Source organism: Clarias gariepinus, chromosome 17, assembly GCF_024256425.1.
Source record: "Clarias gariepinus isolate MV-2021 ecotype Netherlands chromosome 17, CGAR_prim_01v2, whole genome shotgun sequence".
Taxonomy (NCBI): Eukaryota; Metazoa; Chordata; class Actinopteri; order Siluriformes; family Clariidae; genus Clarias; species Clarias gariepinus.
Window position 1 is genome coordinate 25,633,432 of NC_071116.1, and position 25,397 is coordinate 25,658,828.

At 39.1% G+C, this 25,397-nt stretch overlaps 1 protein-coding gene across 1 annotated transcript in view; it reads left to right on the forward strand.

Annotated features, from left to right (window-relative positions):
* Positions 1–470: 470 nt before the first annotated feature.
* Positions 471–25,397, forward strand: part of itga1 (integrin, alpha 1) — a 65,857-nt gene continuing 40,930 nt past the window's right edge. The window contains exon 1 of the mRNA XM_053515521.1: positions 471–658. Within this exon, the coding sequence (XP_053371496.1) occupies positions 616–658 (43 nt within the window). The 5' untranslated portion in view covers positions 471–615. The remainder of the gene's footprint in view (positions 659–25,397) is intronic.

The window sequence follows — 25,397 nt, forward strand, 5'->3', positions numbered from 1 at the left end:
ATAAAAAGCTTCAGTTTGTTATGGAGCATAAAGATTTGTAAAGATCTTCGGAGCAATGGAAAATCTTGTGTGGTCTCATCATTCTGGATTCACCATAATTCCAGAGCAATGGGTGCATCAGTGTAAGGAGAGAAGTGTCATGCACAGTGCCCACTGTACAAACGTCTGGAGGCAATGTTAAGATCTGAGGTTAACTCAGAAGTTTTTCTTCTTCCCTGATGGTATACAGGTGTATACAGTATTCCAGGAAAGTGCTTCTGGTAACATGAGGAATCATTTTCATAAATGAACATAAACACCACATTGTGCAAGCTAAAGAGTGTGTGACGTTTTGTTGTTGTTGTTGTACAGTATACAGTAACCCAGAATAGATATCAGAAGAGAGATCCATGTTTGCAGCTTAAAAGTTCTTCAAACTCTCCTCCTTAATGCAAACCAGAGGGCGATACACACAGACACACACACACACACACACACACAGAAAGCACGCACCCACACACGCGCGCGCGCACACAACTTCTGGTGCCGCTGCGCTCTGTCTCGCTCTCGCGCTGTGTAACGGGAAGCAGCTTTTTAGACGCGCGAGACGGTACAAGACGCACGAGAGGACTCGAAATGCGCACCGGGGAGCGATGCTTAAGGCTCGCGGCGCTGCTCGGTAAGTCACGCGCGCGTGTTCTCTTTATTTCGCTTCGTCACTTCATTTGCGCGCGAGCGTAAAGTCACTTCGCTTAAACGCGCCCAGCACGAGTGAAGTGGCTCGTGCTTCGCGCGTTTAATCCATTAATAATGTGTTTAGAAACAAAGTGGTCAAAGCTGTGGCTTTATATACAGTGACGTTTCACATGGACTTACTTTTTATTATTATTATTTTACTAGTGACGTTACTTTTATTTTTATTATTATTATTTTAGTTTGTTTTTGTATTTTTCATTCAACTTCTTTTTAATATAACTATGAAAACCTAACAAAAGACTACATATAAGTGTAAATATGTCATAGGGCATAGTGCTACCTAAACACCTGAAGCGTGCACCTGACTTTTATACACCTGCAGCACATAACAGTGCATCATACAGCAGTGCATGCTCCTTCACAGGGAGGTTTTAAACCTTCAGTATTAAAATGCCTTTGCGTTAATGTCACATCAGCACCATGAACATTTTTATTACAGAATTGCTCGAATGTTTCATTAATATCCTGATCAAGCGCTTCTAGTGTTCTCCGTTTGATCCCCACCTTGGAGTCTGGGGTGTTCAGGAGGACATGTGGGGTTGCTCCAGGTCCTCGGTTTTCCTTCAACTGTCCATGAACATGCAGGGAGTCAGACAGGCTATTCTAATTTGCCCCAGGTGTGAGAGTGTTTGTGAGTGCAGTGAACTTGTGTGCTTTCATGAGTGAATTCTGCCACCTGGCTCTCTGGATAGGAGCCAAATGCATGGATGCATTGTGACCCAGCCTGAGATGAAGTGCATACTGAACAGGAATGAATGATATATTGGTGTAAAGTGAATAACCAGCTGCTCAGATTTTATAATATTGAAAGGTGTGGTCAAAACCATACATTTACATTTATGTTTAGGCATTTGGCAGACACTCTTATCCATAGCGACTTATTGTACAAAAGTGCTTTGAAGTTTCCGTTATTGGATAGATCCTTACAGTGGTTACTGGGTACCATCAGTCAAGAACTGTTTGTAAGGGTGTTTTTTTTTTTTTTTGGTTTAGTATGGCAGAGATTAACCCAGATATCTAAGAAAGAGATAGGTCTTCAGTCATTCATTAATGACTCGCCCGTATGAACATCTGGAGGACGTTCATTTCACCCACTAGGTCTAACAGTCTAGATGCATGTCTTCCTCGATCCCTCGGAGATGGTGGGACCTGTCGAGCAGTGCTTCAAGATCATAGGGAATAAAAAAAGCAATAAAAAAATTGGTGTAATAGACCTCTTAGGTTTGACATTAGAGTTGGAGTGGCATTTGGGATGGCAAGGTGCATTTCCAGAGTGGAAACAACTACGTGTGCCTGTGCCTCTAGGAAATAGCACATATGTAGCAAACAATGTGGCATGGCAGTCTGGATCTGTAGGAAAAATGACAGCAAATTCTCAAATTCCTCTTTTGCACACAGGAATTGAGTCAGGATCCACTAGAACCCTAGACATTCAGAAACATATTTGTCACTAGGGTGATACCTTTAAGCATATACCTTGTATACATTTCGTATATATCTATTACATTATATGTATTTTACTGTCTATTGTACATTTTACTCCACAAGGTAAATACGTCCAAGGATATACCCTAATTCTTTTATATGTATAATTTTGCCACATGTATGTGTGAAAGATTCAAATAAAAGGTGCAGCATTCAAAGGTAGAATCTCAGCATTAAATTAACTACTGTCAGTCAAATATACTTGAGGATGTCTGTAGCAGTTCCCTTAGAATTACCTAAGTAAGGAATAACACATGTTAATGCATGAAGTTTTAAAGGAAATTAACCTGATATGATGCAGAGTTTCTTTTTCTCATCTAATAACAGCACATCATTACATGTGTTTTATCCTCTTTCGCCACACAGTGACTTGTCAGTGCTTTTAATTACTCATTTATCCTTTAACACTAGATTGCTCTTAAGCCTTTTGTAGTAGTATTTACTATTGAGGAATGTTGTTCACTTACCTTTTACAAGCACTTTAATGTACTGTAAACCTGTCAGAATGACTTTCACCTTCTGAACAATAAGAATAGAGAATTTACCAGTGCTGTGGTATAAACACTGTTAATAACAATTTGGCTTTTTTGCAAGTCCACCACGGGTGTTTTTTTTCTTAGACGCCTTTCTCTCACATTTCTCATTAGATGTATACTTCTTCACACACACATCAACAGGCTGGGTGCCACACATTTGAGACACTGCAGTGATATCAGACCCGTGAACTTGCAGGTGGTTTTGGTTTCAGAACAGAAATTCGCCATCTGGCTGTAATTAGCCTGTGTGAGGAACAAGTGAACATGCTTGAAGAAGCCTATACACGTATAAACACTGGTGCAATCAGAGCAACCTGATGCTCATGACACAAATTTCACGTGCAATCATTCGAACTCTTCTTTCATTCACTCCATTATAAATGCTGATTAGCCTAAACGGCTGTGCTGTGTCATTTGTCCTTGTCTTTTGGTTTGAATTTCTTTATTTACAGTATAAAGCATGCTTAAGCGTGGGAAAGGCAATGTAAGGATTGAAACAGACTACTATAAACTTATCCTCGACTGTTTGAATTTGAGAGATTTGGACAGGAATGCTGTCAGGCATGCTCATTAAAATATTAAGTCATGCCATTTAGGACTGTTTTCAATTCAGACGTTATTTGGAGCAAGAAGCACTTTTTAGAACATAAAATTTGAAAATATGCATTTAGATTTTTATTCTTTGTGATTTTTAAGTTGTTTTGTTATCTACAGGTGTCCACATACTTTTGGTCACACGCTTAACTAAATGAAGTGTTACATTATGGTTTACATCCATGTTAAGGTTATACATGCTTGTTTAATTGGTTTTGAACTGTTTTTACTCTTTTTGTAGTAAATTTCTGACTAATTTACATCCGTGGTGTTTTGAGACTGGTGTAAGAGTGTGTTATGGGTGTTTTGGAGACTAACTTGCTCATATAGTTTGAAGGAAAACGGCAAATCAAAGGCTTTTAATGCTCCCATTTTTTGTAATGCATTAAAAATTTAATAAAGAATAAAAAAGTTCATAACTGAATCGATTTTTCCCCCATCTCTAGTACCTACCATGGTAAAGTCTGTAGTACCACAGTAATACTATGGTATATAGTGATATGTTCTAACTATATTTTATTACAGTAAATATCAAGGTAAAAATGTTCATGGGCGTTTAGTTCTTTCTAGGCTTCCTTTTAAATGTGTAAAACTTTGTTTATGCAGTTTTCAATATTCAAATTGTTTTCAGTATGCTAGTTTTCGAGGGCCGTTTTAAATTAAGTACATAAAATAAGAAATAAGACAAGTTTAAAACTTGGAAGTTAAGGTATCTGTTTGGTATTAGAAAGGGAAAGGTGGTGTTCGAGCTAGAGAAATTCATAGCATTTCTGCAACAATACAGTAATAATAATAAAAATGTCATGAAATCTTAACAGATTAGGTCGCTACTTAACGGTAGCTCGTGACTTCACTATAAATCCCCTCACACAGAGTGAGCTTGCTGTGACTACCGTTAACTTTTCGTGTTGTGCCACTGTTTAGTTGTAAAGTATACTTGTCAAGTCAGTAAGGAAATAGTTATAACACTACATTAGGTGTGTGAAATGATCGCATCAGGTATTACGTTAGTGCTTTGTCTTTCTCTGTGAGCTGCTAATCTTCTGCTCCTTCACTGTTTGACGGATCAAATACAAACACACGCTAACACTTTTTCGGGTTTTTAAAAATGAACCTAGCATGGCTAGCATCACCTGTCAGGTCATATATCTGTCCTGTGTCTGCTGTGTTTATCTCGACACTCTGATAAACCCAACATTCCTGTGTTTGTGTGTGTTCCATGTGTGGAATGCTAGCTCTGATTGCTAGCTCTGATCATCAGCTAGCTTCGCTAACCGTGCATGTGAAGCTGGCAGACTGTCTCTTTAAAGCATCCCTTCTAAATTTATGGCTTGAACTCACTTACCTCACTTACTTCACCTCATTTAATTGATTCTCTCATCTACTCGTCCTAATTTGTCTCTGGCAGCGGACCTGCTGCGCTGTGCTTTATGGCTAATTTTATAATGTGCTCCTAAAATAGAATGAGAAAAGGAAGGAAGATGAGGAGACAGAGGACAAAGAGAGAGAGAGACATAATTTTAATTGTAATGTAAAGAAAGGTTTCTGGCTCGTAAATCTACACAGTTGACAGGCAGATGCATTAAACAGTCTCAGAAGACCGTGCTCTGAACCATCGTATCCCATACTTCTATGCTAATGAAAGACAGTTGCTCTCTATCTGATTGGGTCCAGGTCATTAGAACGATTCGTAATTACTCCATGTTAATGTATATGTGATGAGTTTCTCACGCTTTCTGGAATTGGACCTTCCTGGTTATTTCTAACAAGCAATAAAGGAAAAAAAAATCTTTCCTGGATTGTGATTGCTTGGCAGATTTTACACATTACATGGTGCTTAAGACATGTTTTGGCACAAATAGCAAACTTGCACAACTAAGCGAAGATTGTCTGGAGCTCATCACTGCCTTCTCGAAATATGAGCCTGGTGTGGTCCCTATCAGTTTTGTGTAGAAATCTTGCTTAAGCAAATCCCTGGATCACACTGTGACACACTGTGACATTCTTCCCAGTGAAGAGACACGGCTCTCTGTGGGAACTGTACACACAATCATTCACCAATACCACTTGCACATTATGGGAATTCAACTGGGAGTTGTTGCCACATCCCCTGTACAGCCCTGACCCCGCTCTAAGCCATTTCCACGTCTTTGGGGCGTTAAAGGAGTTCCTGGGAGGCCAGTGTTTCACGCATGAAAAAATTTAAAAAGAGTTTTTACTCTCATAACTGTGTATTCTGTATAATTAAAAAAACAAGTTTTATTTGAACGCCCCTATAAACTTCAAATCTGTGGATTGCCACACCAGTGGGCATCTGTTATAAAATCAGTGTTGTGTGTGGATCAGGTGATCCGCTGTGGCGGCCCCTTGACGCGAGCAGCCAAAAGAAAGTTTAATGTGGGCATTATGGGGAAAGTCATCTTAAAGAGATTTTTTTCTTTAGTCCCTCTTTACTGGACTAGAATTTATTAGGATAATTTACTTCCACTTTGAACCTGCATTCGTAAAATGGGATTAACAGTGGTGCGTGGCACAAGTATGTTAAGATTTATAAGTGTGGTTACTAGGGGTGTACTGGACCCTAGTGGATCAGTGATCCTTCCCACAAGTTCGGCAGGCATGTCAACCAAGGATTAATTGCAAAGTTTTACCATTACAGTGCAAGATACAGTATTATTAAAGCTGTATGCCATTATATTTGGACTCTTGAGTTGTTATTAATTATTATGCATTCTTGACAATTAGGTATGGCATCTACATGGCTTTAATGAAGACCTGCACCTATGCTGGTCTCTTCTGGATAAGATTGGAAACCCTTGGGCTAGGTTGTGTTGAAACCCCTCTAACTCTGGTAAAATATATATAGTATTAATATCAGAAATAGGAATTATATTGTAATTCAGCTATTTGTCTTGTTTTATTAAAATTCATCAAATTTTAACTCCGCACACAAGACAACAATGATGAAAGTAGCCCAGTTACCAGAGAACCGCCCAATCTGGCAACACTGCTTACTCCTTTTTTTTTTACAACCTGACAAGGTAAACCCTGATTGGCTGCTTCATTTCCATAAATTCAGTACATAAATTTTTCATATAGTCACAGTTCATATTGGGAATTGGTGGCTCTGTGGCAGGCAACCCCTCAACGGGAGCAGCCGAAAGCCTAACAACAACATAGACATGATTTATACTCAAGCATTCATGTGTTTGTCTCGCTTTTTTAAAATAATGATCTAAAAAATTATCAAAATCCCATCCATGATCCGATTGGAAAACCAGGAGTTCAATGACCTGTTGCACCCGCAGTAGTTACAGACGACTGTAGTGGAGATTAACTTTACTTATTTGTGACTTACAGTACCCTCATTTGCCTCATTTTTTTTAAAAAGATTATTCAAATACACAGAAGCTGACTCATTGTATTGTTTATATTTATTGCCAAAAATACATCTGATAGTAGACAGATAGTCATAATGGACTGATTTCCTCATCTGGTTTGACTCCAGTCAAAATATCTGATTATGTTTTGTCTCCAACACACACAACCATTTATTCAGACGTGTAAAACATATTTTTGTATGGAACCTGAAGCTTGTAGTAATAATAAGTGAACATTTGTTCTTCGTTATATACAGTAGTGAAGGCTTTTAAGCATGTGATAATCACAGTGTAGACAAGGAATGAAACATAATTTAATAATGAACACCCATGAAACAAGTTTCTGTTCCTGTTATGATATACAGTATGTCATGGCAGATACAATCAGTTCGTCTATATCTCCCAAGTTGATAGCAAAAAGTACCAAGCCCCTTTCCTCTTAGACTTTCTCATGGTGGACATCTGGACACTGGAGACTCCTTCCTAAAAACACTCTCTTTGGTAAAAGCTCTAGCATATTAATGATTATACAGTGCATCTGTTCTATGTTTAATTACAATAAATGTTTTATCGGTTTGTCTTGGATTATGTTGATTGGCTAGCCCTGTCCTTTATAGACCCTTTTTGTCTTTCACCCCTACATTTACGTCTACATGTGGTCACGTCTTGTTCTTGCACACTTTCCTCTCTCGAATGAAACCATTTTATTTAGAAGGAAAGGACATGGAATTTATAATTAGTTAATGAGAAGGTGGTTTCATTCAGTCTCAGATCATAGTGATTGGAAATATGCCAACCTCGTAACACCTTTTAAAGGTCCCATGTTTTAGCATTTCTTTAACAGGTTGACTCTCAGAGTTCTCCCACATACTTTCTGTTAATGTTCCAACTGAAATACCCCTCAGACAATGAACTTTTTTCATACCTTAAACTCCCTCGGTTTCACTCCTCTTCCGGATGTGCTGTTTCAGTGTCGATGTAAATGAGCTAATTAAGAAATGAATAGATACATTTTTTTTTATCTTTTTTTATTATTATGGACGACACTGGAGACGCTCCTCACTGCAAAAATTACATCTTAGCACGTGAAACATTTTCGAATGTAGTTAAACATATCTCTAATTTCTAGATTATTAAGCTTATTTCTATGTAATGTTACTAAAATTATAAGCAAATTTTATTTTTTTGTTATATTGGCAGAGAATTTTGTGTCTTTCAAGAAATAAATTCCTAAAACTAACGAAACAATCTGCCGATAGAAAAAGAAATGTTTGCTTTCACTTAGATCACTAAGATAAGCTTAGATTTGGTTTGTTGTCATTTTATTTTAAAATTAATTTTATCAATATTTGGAATATTTTTATTTGCTAAAATATCATTTCCGCTGTGCTAAAGGGCAGTGAGATTTGTCCAGCAATATTTTACACGACACCCGTAAAGGTTATCAGGGTTACTGTAAGAGCGACTGCTTCTTGTCACAATGTTCTCTCCCCGTGATTGGTCGAAGCCGTCTGCACTTATTAATTATTCATTACAGAAGCCCTGCCGCCTGCTGATTGTTTCCGCTCTTTCCACTTCCTTTTCTGTCTTCCGGTTGCACTACGGGAAATCTTGTGTGTTTATACAGTCATTCCAAGGTGTGAGTTCCTAAAGCTTGTCCTCTGTGTCCTCTACGTCCCTGTGTCCTTTTCCCAGGTTTCTAGTTCTGGTTCTACGTATTGTTTCTGCTTCTGACCCCTGCCTGTTTTTCTCTCTCTCTAAATCTGTACCAGCTCTAATAAACACAACTCCGATTCTACCCATCCTGCCCCTCACTCTCACTTCCACTCTTTTCTTTCACTCCTCCATCTTGTGTCCTTCATCTTTTTTTGGAATTTATTCCAAGAATTGAAATTATAAGAACTGGAATTTTTCTTTCTTCCTCTGTTCTTTATATATTTGACGTATTTGTTTTTGCTTATTCCTTTTCATGCACAAGGTGTTATATTTATTCCTTTTTTATTGTACTTTTTTCTTTTGTTGTCATTTTTCCTTCCTCACTTTCACACATTCTTTTGTGCACCATAAATAAACATCTTTCTTTCTTTCTTTCTTTCTTTCTTTCTTTTCAGTGTCTATCTTACTTTCACTTTTTATTTTACCCTTTCTTCTGCCTTCTTTCGCTTTTTCTTTCATTCTTTTGTTGCCCTTCTTTTTCCTACTAACGGTTCCAGGGCTAACTTTCTTTCTTTCTTTCTTTCTTTCTTTCTTTCTTTCCTTCCTTACGTCCTTCACTTCACTTGCTTTGTTATTTATTTTGCATTTATTCACTTATTTTATTCATCTTACACTTTATTCCTCTTGTGTGCATTCTTTTTTTTATTTTTTTTTATTTTTTTGATGTTTCTTTTACTTTTTGCCCTGTTTTTGTTTTGCTCTCTTTATTTCACTCACAGCTGCTGTTCTCTGCCCAGAATAAACTTTTTTTTTTGCTCTTTCTTTCTGTTTTTCTTTCAATCTTCTTTTCTCATCTGTCTATGTTTTGTTTTTCTGTAGATTTTTGTTATCTGTAATATTTGGATGAATGTGACACAAAGTTTTAGACTTTCACAATAAAACCGTGTTAGCGTTTATGAATCAGCAGGACTTTACAGGTCAACTCGATGTCTTTGCTTTTCTTTGCTCCGATTCACAGCTAATAGTGTGATCGTTATCTTATCGCATTGCAACTAGGTGATGAAATGTCTGTTGTGACACATCGATCATATAAATGAAACCTGCGAGTCAGAATGAGAATTAGAAGATGTGAACATTAATGAGGAACTGAAAAGGGCAGGAGGAAACAGAAGTCAACTCGACTGGTTGTCGTGGGAGCGGTGATGTTGTTTTCCTCTCGTCTGCACGATCACTGCTTAAAGAAGTTACTTTAATAGTCAGACTGATTAGATGAAGGATTAAGACATCATGACTGTAAATTTCAGGTTCAGTCTGACTTTTTTTACTAATCAGCCAAAAAAGGGCAAAATAAGTTAAAATGAACAATATAATAACCAATACTGTTTCATACAGTTTGCAAGTAAAAATGACTCCACAGAGACAAAAAGCACTGGAAGCTGTAGCGATAAACAACATTCCTAGTGATTGTTCAATCTTCTAAGCAGGAGTCGATTCTAAAATCCATTTGCTAATTTTTATTCAAAAATTGCTAAATTCTAAAGTACGTATCGTAAAAGTATCACATGTGGTCATGGATCGGGTCATTTTTCAGGTCTTTTTCTTTTGTCAGAAGATAAATATAATTTTGCTTATCATATATTATTTCTAGAATTTAAAGAAACAACTTCTTATGTCTTAAATTAAAACAGCATTTGAGCAGGTGAAAAGATTTCATTTTTGCTCAGGAATGGGCCCAAATATAACACCATACAGCAGCATGTAACAACTGATTCTTTTTTCCAGATTTAGTCTACTAGATTTAGTTAAGACTACTACTACCATTAAGCTGGGAAGGCCGAAGACTATCACGTGTTTCCTCCGAACCTCTGACGCCTAATTGGCTGTAGAGTGCGAAGTACCTCTCATCCCTCCCCCCTGAGAGAGCTCGGCCAATCAGCTCCCTCTAGGCCTACAGCTGTGAGAGGTAACAGCATCACCCGGGGATCGAACCTGCGATCTCCGGATGATAGGGCGAGCGCTTTACCACCGCGCCACTCGGAGGCTCATGTAACAATTGATTTGACACCACACTGGTTAGCCTTTAAGGAGCATTGGTGGCTCACTGGTAGTTTTCTCACCTGCCATGCAGCAGACACGGGTTTGATTCCCATCTGATGCCCAAACCGCAGCCCCAGCTGGTCCCTGGATAAAAGCTGCAAGGTTCACATCAGGAAGGGCAAATTTTTGTAGATCAGGTCGTCCATTATGGCGACCCGTCGATAGGAACAGCTGAAAGACAAACAACAACCACATGCTGGTAAAATTTTGCAATTAATCCCTTGTTCACAAACCTGCCAAACCAAATACGGGCGGATCATGAATCAACTCTGATCCGTTACACCACTATTATTTAAACACACATGCTTAAAGAAATATGGAAAAATATTCTGTCTTATTCAATATACAAATATATAATCTAGAATTTCGTATATGAAGACCAGCGTTAGTACCCGTTGCTGACGGGTAAGCACTTTGTAGAAATAGGTTAAAGGTTAAAGCTAAAAACTAAGCTGATCAGCATATTTCTAAGCACATAACTCCACATAACTTCCCTTCTACTCAACATTTCAACTCAATTTATAGCTCAAGGTTCAGTTTTTCAAGTGACACGTCTTATTTCTTTTGGCGTTTCACAGCGTCGTGTGTGTGTTGAGGATCTTTAGCCAGCATGACTTGAGTGATCAGCTAGTGCAATGTTAAAAGTACATTGTATGGTGTATATTGTATACCATACTGTTGAGCATCGGGGTGATAAGAGACACTAAGAGTATATGTTAACATTTATGTGAAAAGTCATGTTCAGTACACAGGAAGTCACAACTCTGAGCGAGAGGGGCAGAACCATGTTTAAGGTAAAGCTTGTGTGAGTAAATCTGATGCTAAGTTTGTATCTCTGCAGATTTTCTCATTGCTGCCGCCGTGAAAAAGGGCTTGTTTGCTGTTTGCTGGACTCAGAGGTGTGACTTCCTGTGCAGCAGAACACACTGTGCCGTTTCCTTTAAAACCTTTGTTTTACGTCTTTCAGCGTAAGACGTCGTTGCATAAATGTATGAATGTTCACCGGCTTAGAAACATTCTTCTTTTTTAACACAAGGCTGTAAGGCCGTGTTCAAAAATCAAACTCCTCTCATGGAGATATGTCCAGGTAAAAGCTGCGCAATAAAGACCCAGGGTCGGGGTCTCAGTGCTCTGCTTTTGTGCAAGTGTTTGTGCTTCTGAGTAAAGAAAAACGAGTGAAACATAATGGCAGGAAAAGCAGCTTTGAACAAAGACAGGGCGAATAAAACTACTGAGCTCGCTGTGGGGGGGGCGGGGCGGGTGATCAGGTGTGACCTCGGGGTCGTGACCCAGTAACTTGGGGTGACTTGGGGTCATTTACCCTGAAGCACACACACACACACACACACACACACACACACAATACAGATACAGAGAGAGAGAGCTACAGACTGACAGAATCAGAAACATACTATACAATGCTGTGAAAAAGTATTTGCCTGCTGTTTTTGTCCCACTTAATTGATTGAGATCATCAAACAATTTTATATCACAGAAGGATAACCTTATTACATAAAAAATGTAGTTTTATTAGGTAGTTGTTTTATGCAGTTTTTTGCAGTGAATTTATTAAAGGAAAAAAATCAAAGATCCAAAAGTTTCTAGCAATTATGGCAAGTTGCTCAGGACCTGAATTACTTTTTCGCACAGGGCGAGGTTAGACAACTTTTTCTCCTTAATAAATGAAGTCATCATTTAAAAAACTGCATTTTGTATTTACTCTGGTTTTCTTTATATAATGTTAAAAATAGTTTGATGATCTGAATGGATTAAATGTGACTAATATGCAGAAAAAAAGGTTTAATCAGGAAGGGGGCAAATACTTTTTGACAGCACTGTATAGAATGACAGCGAGATGGATAGGAAGACAGACAGACAGTCAATCAAACAGATATACAGTGAGATACAGACAGACAAACAGACAGATTGATGGAGGGAGGGACAGACAGACAGATACATAAAGACAGAGAGAGAAAGAAACAGAAACCCAGAGAGAGAGACAGAGCGAGAAGTTTAGTTTTTTAGTTGAATTTCTGTTGCATGACTCATTTTAGCACTTCAGCTGTTAGAAGGCATCATGCACACATCACACACACACATGCACATAAACAGAACTAGTTACAGGAAAGTCATCTTTTAAACTCTTTTGTTCCTGTTCAGCTCCTTTGATCTGCAAAGCTACATTTATACAGCATTCGAGGAACACGATGTTTCCTTCCCATAATCCCTTCTAACGTGTAACACTAATGTGAGTTTTTCTTTCTCTTTCACTCCATATCTCTCTGCATCTTCTCATCCTGTCTAATTTAATTTGCACAGTTCTCCCTTAACCCCAACCAAGCTAAAGCAAGTGCTAGTAAAGTAAGTGCTAATGAAGCTATCGATGCACTGTGTATTATGGCAAAAATACAGTGCCTTGCAAAAGTACCCCTTCATACCGCTCGATCTTTTCTACATTAATTCCAAGTTGCAACCACAAACATATTTCATTGAGATTTTATGTGATAGAACAACTCATCTATATCTCCTTTTAATAATGTCCATCCATCCATCTAGCAACCTCTGTAGTCCAACTAGGGACCATGGAGACCAACAATTGTTGTTTTTATTCCCATTTTCCAACTGTGATCAACATTCACACACTACAAGCAATTCGGGAACGCCTATTTGCTTTGTGGAAGGAACCGGAGGGAACCCACCAAGCACAGGGAGAACATGTAAACCCCAAGCACACTGACCTCGAGGTGGGAATCGCACCCAGACCCTGGAGGCGCAAGGCAACAGCACTAACCACTAAGCCACCGTGCTGCCATATTATGTCAGAACTATATTATCAGCTTTAGGTCCTGATCCTGAGTATTAGTTTAGACTGGATTTACAGTTGTAGTAGGAGACAAATTGTAGTTTAAAAGCCGCTTTCAAACCAGCTCTCAATATACATTTCTCAGTTGAAACTTGTCAGTCTGGGTTGCCAGATTAGAGCAATGAATATATAATTAGTATAACTATTATAATTGAGTATTATTTCCAACCCCAGGTGGAGTTTGTCCAATCTGTCTCACCAGTCTCCAATCTTGTCCCTTAAGCTCAGCAGAGAACAATCTTGGACCATCATCTGCTCACCAGACTTCCGAACCCCCACCACTCCACCTTCTCCACTTTCCTCCTCCTCCTTTTTCACATGGCACCAGCACTTTTTTATGAACCATCTGACCTCAGGGTGCATCCCAGTGTATTCCACGTGGTGGTGGCGGGGTGTTAAAGGGTAGTTCTTCGTAGTTTGTCTGAAGCCTTGTTCGGTCCGTCTGTTGTTTCAGCAGCTCTCTAGCTGTTTTTTCTCATGCAAAGGTAAACACAAAGAACCAGATTTTTTTTAGGACTCTTCGCTTTGGACCACACAGATTTGATGGTTGCTTTTTCAATTCCCTCATTCCCAGCACGATAGTAGATATAGCATAAACTTTGACCTCTGAAAAGATTTTTTTTTCCCAGGCCGCATCCATAAGAGTTAAAAAACCCATGTTGAAACCATTCCAATGGAACGGTCATAAATCATGAAAATGTCAAAAGGGTTTATTTTCCGTATGTTTGCAGACTTTTGGGGCGACCTGTACATCACAAATAAACATTAATTAATCTAAACATATATTTGATATATGCCTCAGATGTGGTTATAGATTTAAATCTTATTAAAACCGTGTATGTTTTTCTCTTAAAAGTACTTTTTAGATCAACGTATTTAAATTAAGTGCAGAACTTCAGTACAGTATGCAGGTTCTGAGCAAAGTAAATAGGTATTTAATGGGAATTTTAATGTTATTGTTGCAGCCTGAAACAGAAATGCTTGACAGATAGAGCGTTACAACAGCCTACAGATTTAATTCCTTCCGAAGGCGAGTTCTTAATGCGAAATGCAAAGCGCGTTTTCCCATAGGAAGTAATGTAAATGCAGATAATCTGCTCCAGCCACCCAAAAATATTACCTATGTTACCAATTTCCTACACTATATTCATATATTTGCATTTAAAAACAATCTAAACATTTAGAAAAGACATGTAAATAAAGTAAAATATGAAATAAATAGACATTAAACTTCACTTAACCTTCATTTATGATTCCTCTTGGCAGCAGCTGCTTTAAAATATAAAACTGAAAGTGGCTCCCTTTTCTTCTTGCTACCGTCCTTGCTAACATTCTTGGAATAAAATGCAAAAAAAGAAAACACAAAAAACATGCAAACGCGCTTGGCTTGGCTTTCCATGGACGCGAACAAGTTTTGAGGAACAAATTACAAATCAAAAAGTGTAAGTAATTGTAATGCACCAAATTTTACAGATGTACAGATGTTTCGATGTACCAGTCAAAAGTTTGGACACCCCTTCTAATTTCATGGTCTTAAATTTACATTTACATTTAAAAACCCATGTTGGCAGATGCCCTTATCCAGAGTGACTTACATTTGTTACATTATACATGTGAGCAGTTGAGGGTTAAGGGCCTTGCTCAAGGGCCCAGTGGTGACAACTTGGCAGTCGTGGGAACTAGGGATGCACCCTACGATACCGGTATCTGGTATCGGCCTCGATACCACATTTTCTAAAGTACTCGTACTCGTTAAAGGTCCCCCGATACCGGGGACCGATACCACAGTTTGAGAAATGTCTATGCTTGAGCGGCGTGTAAGGGGTTAATCACAGGCGCCGAGTGCCCGTCCCAGGCCCCGGCTGCAGCACAGAGCGGGGAGAAGACGAGGCGAGACATGTCAGCCGTGTGGAACTATTTCAAAGTGAATGAAGACGACAAAACAAAGGCGGACTGCAAATTGTGCTCAGTGAAATTGCCCAGAGGAGGCTCAAAAGGTAGCGCATTTAACACAAGTAATTTAATCAAGCACCTAAAATCCCAACACAACGAGTACAAAGAGTTTCCCCACGCTTCTGTAGCGAGTACTGAAATGCAGGTACTCGTACTCGTTTTCCAAAAAAGTGGTATCGGTGCATCCCTAGTGGGAACTGAATGTAGGTCTTTCCGAATTTTTGTGTTTCTCATAATTGGCTGGTTTTTAATTGGTGATTTCTGAGGCTGGTGACTTTAAATGAACTTCTCCTCTGCTGCAGAGGTCAGATTTGGTTTTGCTCTCCAGGGAAGGTCTTTGTGAGAACCAGTATCATCATGGTGTTTGATGAGTTTTGCAAATGCGCTTAACAATACTGTTCTTGGAAGATTCCTGAACATTCCGGAACTATTCCGGAACGCCTGACCTTTGTGTCTTAAATTAACAACTGGCTGTTGTTGTTGTTGTTCTTCTTCTTCTTCTTCAGTTACATAATATGTTTTACTGATATTTATATATAGTAAAAAACAAAATATATATATATAGAATTAGAAGGTGTGTCCAATCCATGATTTCACATTTTTTGATGTTAAGTGGAGATGTTAAGACATTCTGCTCTGACGGTTAGATACTGATTGTCAGCCTGTTCAATTCTTGTCGCTTTATTAAAGAGAAAATAAAAGGCACGGAACACAAGCAGCTTAAGAAGGTGGACTGGATAACGTCAGGGGTAGAAACGCCGCGTTCAGCTCGACTTCCTCACCATGTGACGTTCAGCAGTCCTTCTCCAGGGGTATTTTATCCCCAGATACAGAACGTTTCCCCTCACAAATGGGACTTTGTATTTACAACAGGGTTCAAAGGTCTTCATGCACTACTGATAACGATCCCTATGTAATTGATTATAAAAAAAATAAAAAAGAATTTTACTAAGTCAGCTTTATTTTTAAATGATTTCTTTACAGACAAAAGCAGAGCATCTGTTACGTGTTATCATCTGTGTAATCTTATTAGACTCGGACACAATGTGCTGGACTCGGATATATGTGAAGTATGATTAGTATCATGATGTCAGTGTGTGTTAATTCATGAAATGGAACAAGCTGAACCGAGTGTGTTAGAGCGGATAATGTACAGTGGCTCAGGAGTGTGGTCTGGTTCTGTCCAGCTGTTTTGTATGTAAATTGTTGATTTTGGGCATGAGTGAAGCCAAAATAAAACAGGAATGAAATAAAACACACCGGCTTGGAAACAACGAAAGCACTTTAACCCCACAAATATTTTTGAGGCTGAGAGCTGGGGAGGTTTTTGATGAGATAAGGGAAAGGACATTTTATTATGAGAAAATATACTCAGTTCATGTACTTTTTAATACCATGTGGCCCATCGCTGCACCTTGCAGTGTGACAGTATTTCCTGTAAACACACGTGTTCACGAATATTAATATAAAAAAAGGATAATGCACTTATAAAGACTTATAATACTGAAAAATGCTTTAAAAATAACCTTTTTTTAGGCAATGGATTTTAAAGTGCATGGTGGTGGTTCAAATCCCATTATAGTGTTTGTTCTCTGGTGATAGGGCTTCACGATAAAAACAAATCGCATTATGTTAATTTTGACACATATTGCAATTGTGATTTAAACTGTGATAAGTAATTATTATTTGTTTTTGCATTCAAATGTATTAACCGAGGTTAGCACCAAATAACTGTACAAATGATCTCATTAAGAGGACAATTGAAATATTTATTTATGTATTGTGTGCGGTAATAATAATAATAATAACAATAATGTGGATACTTTTCATTATTTTGGTCTATTACAAATATTATTATCGGACTGGGTGAGTTTTTTTGCAATGCACAGGGGGATCTTTTCAATGTGATCTGGCAACCCAATTCTTTTTAAATTTGAAGAAGAACAAGTCGCTTGGTCTGTCCGCTGTGTCCGCCTACACACACCCACAGCTACACACACAAACACACACACACACGTTGGGCATCAGAAGGGTTTCTGTTTATTAAAAGCAAAAGAGAGTTTTCATATGTTTAAAAAAATAGTTGGGTTATGTACATCAAAGAAAATGAAAAATTTTTACCGTCCTGGTGAAATTCAGGAGAACAAAGAGTGGAAATTGTGTAGACGTCCGTCCAGAGACGAACCAGGAAGTGCTAGCTCAAGGGAGGGAGAGAAAAAGGGATAGAGAGAGAGAGACAAAGAGAGAGAAGGAGAATGTAGGTAACATCCAATAGGAAGATACTGTAGGAGCTTGAGACAGTTAACTGTTAAACCTAAGGATCTAAATGATGGTGCAAATAGGTGCAGATGAAGGTTAAAGCAAGACATGTTAGAAAGTAAACACCAGGAAGAAGACGACATGTTAAAAGTTTAACTAAAAAGTTATATAGGAGTCTGTCCCTCCACAAAATGATAATTAATTTTCCTGAAGTGTCCCTCAATGTTTTGATTCACTCTATCACTCCCCTTTGACTTACCTTTTGCATTACAGGAAATGACCTACACGATCATGTGTATTTTTAGTTTGTCTGTGAAATGCATGATGAATCACCATGGCGAGAACCCGGCATGGGCGAGTGTTGTTGTTTAGGTGTGCGTCAGCGTGACTTCTGCTTGAAATCAGCACTTTTTAGGGAGCGTCAGGGTGTGTGTGCGTGTGTGGGTGTGTGACAAAACATGATCTTGAGGGTCTGGTCATGGGAGGACATAGGGATGAAAGCCTACAGGAGCAGCGGGAGCACTGCATCATTCGGGGAAGGATGTGGACGGGGGGGGGGTTCATGTCTCCAGGGGGCACATCTGGATCAGGATCTCTGGATTTGGAAGTGCTCACGGAGTTTCACGCAGAAGTCTGAAAACAATCACCATAGGAGCACAGCAGAGGCACATATGAATGCTAATTTCTACTCCAGGGCATCCTTGTACAAATGAATTAACAAATTACAAATGCAATCACAAGTCCTTGGTTTGACCTTGGAACATCCCGCGTATTTCTGCGTTCCTCCGTGTGTTCACTCAAAAGTTATTAATCTTTTCAGTCACAGGCATTTATTTAAAATGTTTCTTGAAATTCAGGATGTTTCCACCAAAACACACTAAAATTCTCAAGTCTGATCTTAATGGTCTCAACAGAAACGATATTTTAAAGGTTCTTGTTCTCGTAACTTACAGTATTTATAGTGACATGGTACACAGGGACTTGTATTTTGAAAGCTCCACATGACCAGAAAAAAAAAAACGTTTTGTAATTCCTTTAACCTGTTTGGAAGGAGTCTCCAGTGTCAGCACTTTGTAACAGTCAGAGGACTTTGCACTTAAGATAACGTGCTACATCATGGGTCTTATTATCTAAAAGAAAAAAAGGAATAAGGAACTGATAACAAAAGAGCATTTACAGCTGCTATAACGTAAGGAATAACAGGAACTTCATGGATATTCTACTACATTTCTTGTAATGAAATAAATGGATGAATATAATGTGACGTGTTCAATAAGATCTTAAATAAGATCAGTTCTAGTGGGAAATTTCTGTGGAATAAAAGTAATAAACTATTTCAGGATGCGAGTCACATAGCGGTCATTCTGCGTTTGCACAGATCGCTGGAGAGCCTGACGGTCATGTGTTTTATCTGTGGGGATAATAGATTTTCAGCAGACACAAAGAGATGCTTTTATTCGCCACCTATGCCCCTAAAAACCGCGACGAATCTTGCATGAGTATAAAGATATCCTGTATACAGTACGGGGTGAAGATGTGTGTAATAAAATTTGTTCTGTTACTTGGTTATAACCTCACAGATAGATGTGTGTCTTATACAAGCTGGGGGACAAATTATCCGTCGATTTTTAACGGGAACGACTGCAGTGGGCTCCGAGCCTCCTCGGGTGTACGGGACTCCTTTAAAAAGTTTGCACATTTTAAACCTTTTTACTGCGGATGAGAAGTTTTCTGTAAATGTCAATCAGTTTTACGCTTTCATTCACGTGTCCCGGTTTGACTTGAACGCCTGCCTACAACTGCCTTCCTCCTTATGTTCACTCGAAAGGTGTTAATCTGCTCAATCCTGGGCGTTTTTAAATGTGTCTTGGTTAACATCCTAGAGAAAAATAATTTATATCATTTAATCCAGTGCATGTGTTTAACTTTGACAAGACGAAGAAACGATCATGACTCTAATTAAGAAAGCGAGAGAGGTAAAGTGAAGATCATACAAAAGGATGGAGGGACGTCTTAGATATCGACTCCCTGCGTTTTGTTAAATTGATTATCCTGAGTGCCGCTTTGTCCTAAGAGTCCGTCCTCTGTCACTGTTATTGACCTGAAGCTCTTGTTCTTTTGATGCGCGTTAGCATTTCGAGTTAGCACTAGCGCGGCTCAGGTTTATCAGAGTAAATGAGAAGAAATAAAGGTGTCACACGATCAGATAACTGAGGAGAAGGTAACGAAACTCCAGTGCTTGTAAAACTCAGCTTGTTTCTGACTTTGTGAAGCTAATAAGAAGATACCGCCACAGCAGGATAAACATCAGTGCCGTGGTTCCTGTGGTTACATAGAAAACCAGGTGTTGTGTAACTGCCGTGAGAATCATGAGTCCAAACAAATGAAGCTGTTTCTGTCGAAGTAGTTTTGTCTTACACACACCGGGTGTGTGCCTTCCTGTGTGTGTTTCGTGCTAGCTGCTAATCCGCCAGAAGCTAAGATGAAAATGTTTTTTTTGGGAGTTTTGGATGATAAATGAGAAACTTATTCAGTGGTGAAGGAAACTGTCTATCTGTCTACGTCTGTCTACGTCTGTCTACGTCTGTCTAGCTATCTGTATATCTGTCTGTCTGTCTGTCTGTCTATCTGCTTGACTCTCTCCAGGCTTTTACCTGTCGGTCTGAAGGACTCTGTTCATCCACCCCTCCGTCCATCCAGATTTCCAACTGTAGGTCTGGATGTCGGCTTGTCTGTCTGTCTGTCTGTCTGTCTGACACTGTTTATCCACCTCTCCTTTCATCCACCCTTGCACCTATCTGTCTGTTTTTTGCTGTCTGTCTTCGTGTCTTATTGTCTGTGCCTGTCTGCCTGTCTGTCTGTAAGTCTGATGTATCCACCCCTTCATTTGTGCAGCTACTGTATCTATCTGTCTGTCTGTCTGTCGATTGATTTATCTGTCTGTCTGTTAAACACTCCATTAGTCCAACAATCAGTACGTCGGCCTGTGTATCTGTCTGTCCATTCCTCCTGGTTTAAAATACAGGGTTAACAGCAACTAAGGCATTTAATTTCGTAATTGTGTTTAGGCATTAGTATGTTTGTATGATGACTGATTGACACCTGGGGTTGGACAATGAAACTCTAACGCCTGGTTTTAGACCATATATAATAATTCATTAGTATGGTGTAGGGCCTCCTTTTGCGGCCAATACAGCATCAGTTCGTCTTGGCAATGACAGATACAAGTCCTGAACAGTGGCCAAAGGGATTTTGAGCCATTCCTCTTGCAGAATAGTGGCCAGGTCACTACGTGATGCTGGTGGAGGGAAGCGTTTCCTGACTCGCTCATCCAAAACACCCCAAATTTTTTTATTTTTTTTATTTTTTCAAAGTGGCTCAATAATATTTGATCTGGTGACTGTGCAGGCCATGGGAGATGTTCAACTTTACTTTCATGTTCATCAAACCACTCTGTCACCAGTCTTGCTGTATGTATTGGTGCATATGCCTTCAGGATACAAGGTTGAACCATTGGGCGCACATGGTCTTCCTGAATGGTTCGGTAGTCCTTGGCCGTGACGCGCCCATTTAGCACAAGTATTGGTCCTAGGGAATGCCATGATATTTCAGCCCAAACCATCACTGATCCAGCCCCATGCTTTACTCTGGACATGGTCAACAGTCTGGGTGGTGTGCTTCTTTGGGACTTCTCCACACCGAAACTATCCCGGCTGTGGAAAAGACAGTGAAGGTGGACTCATCAGAGAACAATACATGTTTCACAAGACTTTCGCTGCTGGCACCATTGAAACCGATGTTTGACGTTGGCACGAGTGACCAAAGGTTTGGCTATAGCAGCCCGGCCATGTACAGTACATTGACCCTGTGGAGCTCCTGACGACCAGTTTAGGTGGAACCAGAAGAGTTGAGGTGCACATTTAATTCTGCAGTGAGTTGGGCAGCTGTGGTTTTATGTTTTTTGGATATAATCCGGGTTAGCACTCGGACATCCCTTACAGACAGCTTCCTGTTGCGCCCGCAGTTACTCCTGTTGGATGTGGTTCGTCCTTCTTGGTGGTACGCTGACATTACCCTGGATACCGCGGCTCTTGACACATCACAAAGACTTGGCCACAGATGCCCTAGCGAGAAGCGCACCAACAATTTGTCCTCTTTTGACCTCTGATATGTCACCCATAATGTTGTGTGCATTGCAATATTTCAAGCAAAACTGTGCTATTACTCTGATAATTAAAGCTTCACACTCTGCTCTTACTGGTGGAATGTGCATTCAATGAAGATCGGCCACCAGGCTGGTCAAATTTAGCCATGAAACCTTCAACACTAAATTGACCTGTGTTTCAGTTTCGTTGTCCGACCCCTGTATATCATCCTCTCTCTTCTTTATATTTCCTGTCTCTGTCCTATAAATAGAGTGCGGTTTATAGTATTTTGTCTCAGTCTTATACAGACAGTATTCGTCAGTGGAGTACTGACATAAACTGTGCGTTCATTTTGTAATGGGTTGAATGATTGAGGTAAGAGATGTTTATAAATGAGCATGCAGTTTACTCTGGTTAGGTTTCCTGACAGGGATTTTGTCATCTCCTGTGTACTTTGTGTGTCCTGACCACACCCCATTAATCACAGTTCCTTTCTGCTCTGGTGTGTCCAAATTTGTCCTTTATAATTTGCCTTTTATGCATTGTAATCCTCTGTGTGTGTGTGTGTGTGTGTGTGTGCGTGCGTGTGTGTGCGTGTGTGTGTGTTTAGCTCTGTTTTCTATTACATACTTCACAGCACGTGTGTGTGTTCCCTGTTTCGAGCTCCTGCCTTGATCTCTCCTGCTTGTTTCTGCTGTGTCTCGGCTCTTTCCTGAAAATGGATTCTCCTCTAAATATTAGCATTTGATCAGATGCTTTCACCCAAAACAACTATTAATCAGAAGCCGATGTTCAGTCCGTCTGAACATCCTTCCCATCTTTTCTGATCAATGCTAAAGCACTCGTTGGCCGGTAGCCACCTTGAATCAGCTAAGTGAGTGGGTTTATCTTCCTCGTGTGTAATGGACTTGGAGAGGGTTCATGTTACCTGGCTGTCGTTCCAGCACTTGACTCTGCAGTTCCTCTATGGATGTGGAATGGTTTGCATGAATCAGGGCAAAAATAAACAAAAGGTTTTGTTTGCATTAGGGGTTTCTTTGCCATGGTTAAGCACTAACGCTTCTGAGCGCCTGAGTTAATACATCTGGCTAGTGTGTGGATATGTTTTTATGGTTCTAGGACGATGGTAGGCTCAGTGGTAGGCAAGGAATGGCATCTGGCTTGAAAAGCATTCAAAAAAACCCTGTGCCAAAAAAGTTGTTTTGGGAGCAGCTGAAAGATCAACAGTGCCAGGAACTCATAGTACTAATGTAATGTGGATCAGTTTTAAAGCAGATTAGTTTGATCTGATTTGAATTGGTTTGGTTTGATCAAACTTGTTCGTGTCACTACATTCACATTACAAGCTGCATTGATAAAGTCACATTTCTTAGTCAGATCAGATTTGCATTTCATAATGGCTCACATTCATAATTCATAAGTGAATTATGAGCGCTCATTTACTTATTTCAAACATCCAATCTAAGGACACATGTGAAAGTGATGCAGATACAATCTGAAAAACATCGGATTAGTACTGTATGTTCAGACAGCTCTCAAAAAAACAGATCTGTATCACATTAGAGTAAAAAAAAAAGTCATTTCAGGCTGGTAATGTGAACACAGTCTGATAATAAGTAATACAACGAAACAGAAAATGATCAACACAGTGTCGAGCAAAGTTAAAATTAAACGATAGATAGACAGATCGAGAGACAGACAGACACCTGTCAGAAAAGGACGGTCCCCATGCTATAATCACCTACTGTATGTCTCACACCTATCTGTTTAACTCACTAACACATCTGATTAACTGTCACACACATGTACTGTACTGTATATACAGTAATTATTGTACAGGTGCGATTTAACTCCAACATAACATCCTGTAATTTCTATACATATAATTATTACAGTACGCCGATCCAAACACAAGACCATCAACAGCAAGTGTCACAGTCCTAATAAACACCATACTGTATATATATATATATACAAATATATAGTATAATTATATTTAAATCTAGATTTTATTATAATAATAATAATAATATGTTTTTTAAAATAGCGTTAAATCAGCAATTAAAAGGCAATAACTAATAAATAAAATAGGGTGTGATATTATGGGAAAATCTTATTGATTATAAAATGATGTCACGTTTCTTATGAGTAAAGTTGCACCCTGGTCAGAGTTGCAGTGGATTCGGAGATCCTACCTTGGGTTATATGTAAGAAGTGTGTATAAAATGTGTATAAAGTTGTGTGTTTGTGCTCTGCAAGCCTCACATGCTGCCGCTGTACCAGTTCATGGGTCATCTTTATCGCCATCTATGCAGTGATAATTTTGTATGTGCGTGCTGCGTATTTCACGCATACATCAGTGAAGAAAAAAACACTGTTTTCATTTATCTGTGTCCGTTGCGACGCATTCCCACGAGAACTAAAGAACATCTGGCAGTAACACGGCGAAACAACAGAAACACAGCTCGCTTATCTTTCAAGTTCGTTTTCGTTGGCTGAAAACCACTTTGGGGTTTTTACCCACAATACCATAATGGTGTGGTTCTAGGCTGATGAAGTGTAATGATATTTTTGATCTCGCCAGTCACTAGCCAATGAAATCGCTTTGGACAAAAATGTAATCAGTTACTGTATGAATCGCGATTCTTTTGTGTGTTGATTCACGTATCGCGACACTGACTCCAACATTTCTTATTTAAAACCTTTTACATGTATAATAGAGATTAACTGGTCAATCAGCCAGGGTTTCAGTTTGGTTGGTCGTGATCGGTGATCAGCCCATCAGCCTCAGCGGTACACGACTCTGTACCGAGCGCAGAAGCTTCCGAGTAACACAACAGAAACGCATTTATGGTGTTACATTATGAAAAACTGCATGCATTAAAAACCTCTTTTTTCAAACTGTGGGTAAATTAGTCTTAAACCTGCTCCTTACACACATTTACACACGTCTTAAAATCCCGCGACCGCTCATTGATCAAAGTCGCAGCTACTCAACAGTTGAAACTGAATATACAGATATATAGACTAACATGTTAGTTACCTTAGCGCTAACCTCATATGTTAGCGCTTTTACATCACGTTCATTACATTAGCATTGAACATTCAGCGCGAAGGAAGCGAAGATCTTCATTTTCTCTGTTACACTCTTGTGATTTCCGTTTCTTCATCTTCTTCATTCTGAACTTCTTCATGTTTGTCTACGTCTTATTTTTCAGCTCTTCATCCTTATCCTTATCTTTTACGTTTCTTCCTCCTTGGTTTAAACCTCCTTCTTGTTATTTTTATCTTTTCTTTTTCTCAGTCTGAATTTCATCTTCATCCTCATCTTCTCTTTTCATCTTCATCATCCCCTTAATCTTCAGCTTCTTCTCTTCTCCATTCTTCATCTTTATTATCTTTAATAATGTAAAACTTTCTTTGTTACTTTTTCTTCCTCTTCTTTTCATCGTCATTGCTGTTTTACTTTTTCACATTTGACCATTATATATACAATTTTAATTTGATCATTCTTTCTTTCTTTCCTTTTTTTCAAGTACATCTTCTTACATTTAGTTTTTTTCTTTCATCTGTTTCTTTTGCATGCATATGTTCAGCAATTTCACAGCTCCACACACACACACACACACACACACACACGGGATCTGGAAGCCCATATGGACAATCCTAATTTCCGCTGATTGCACATGGGCCT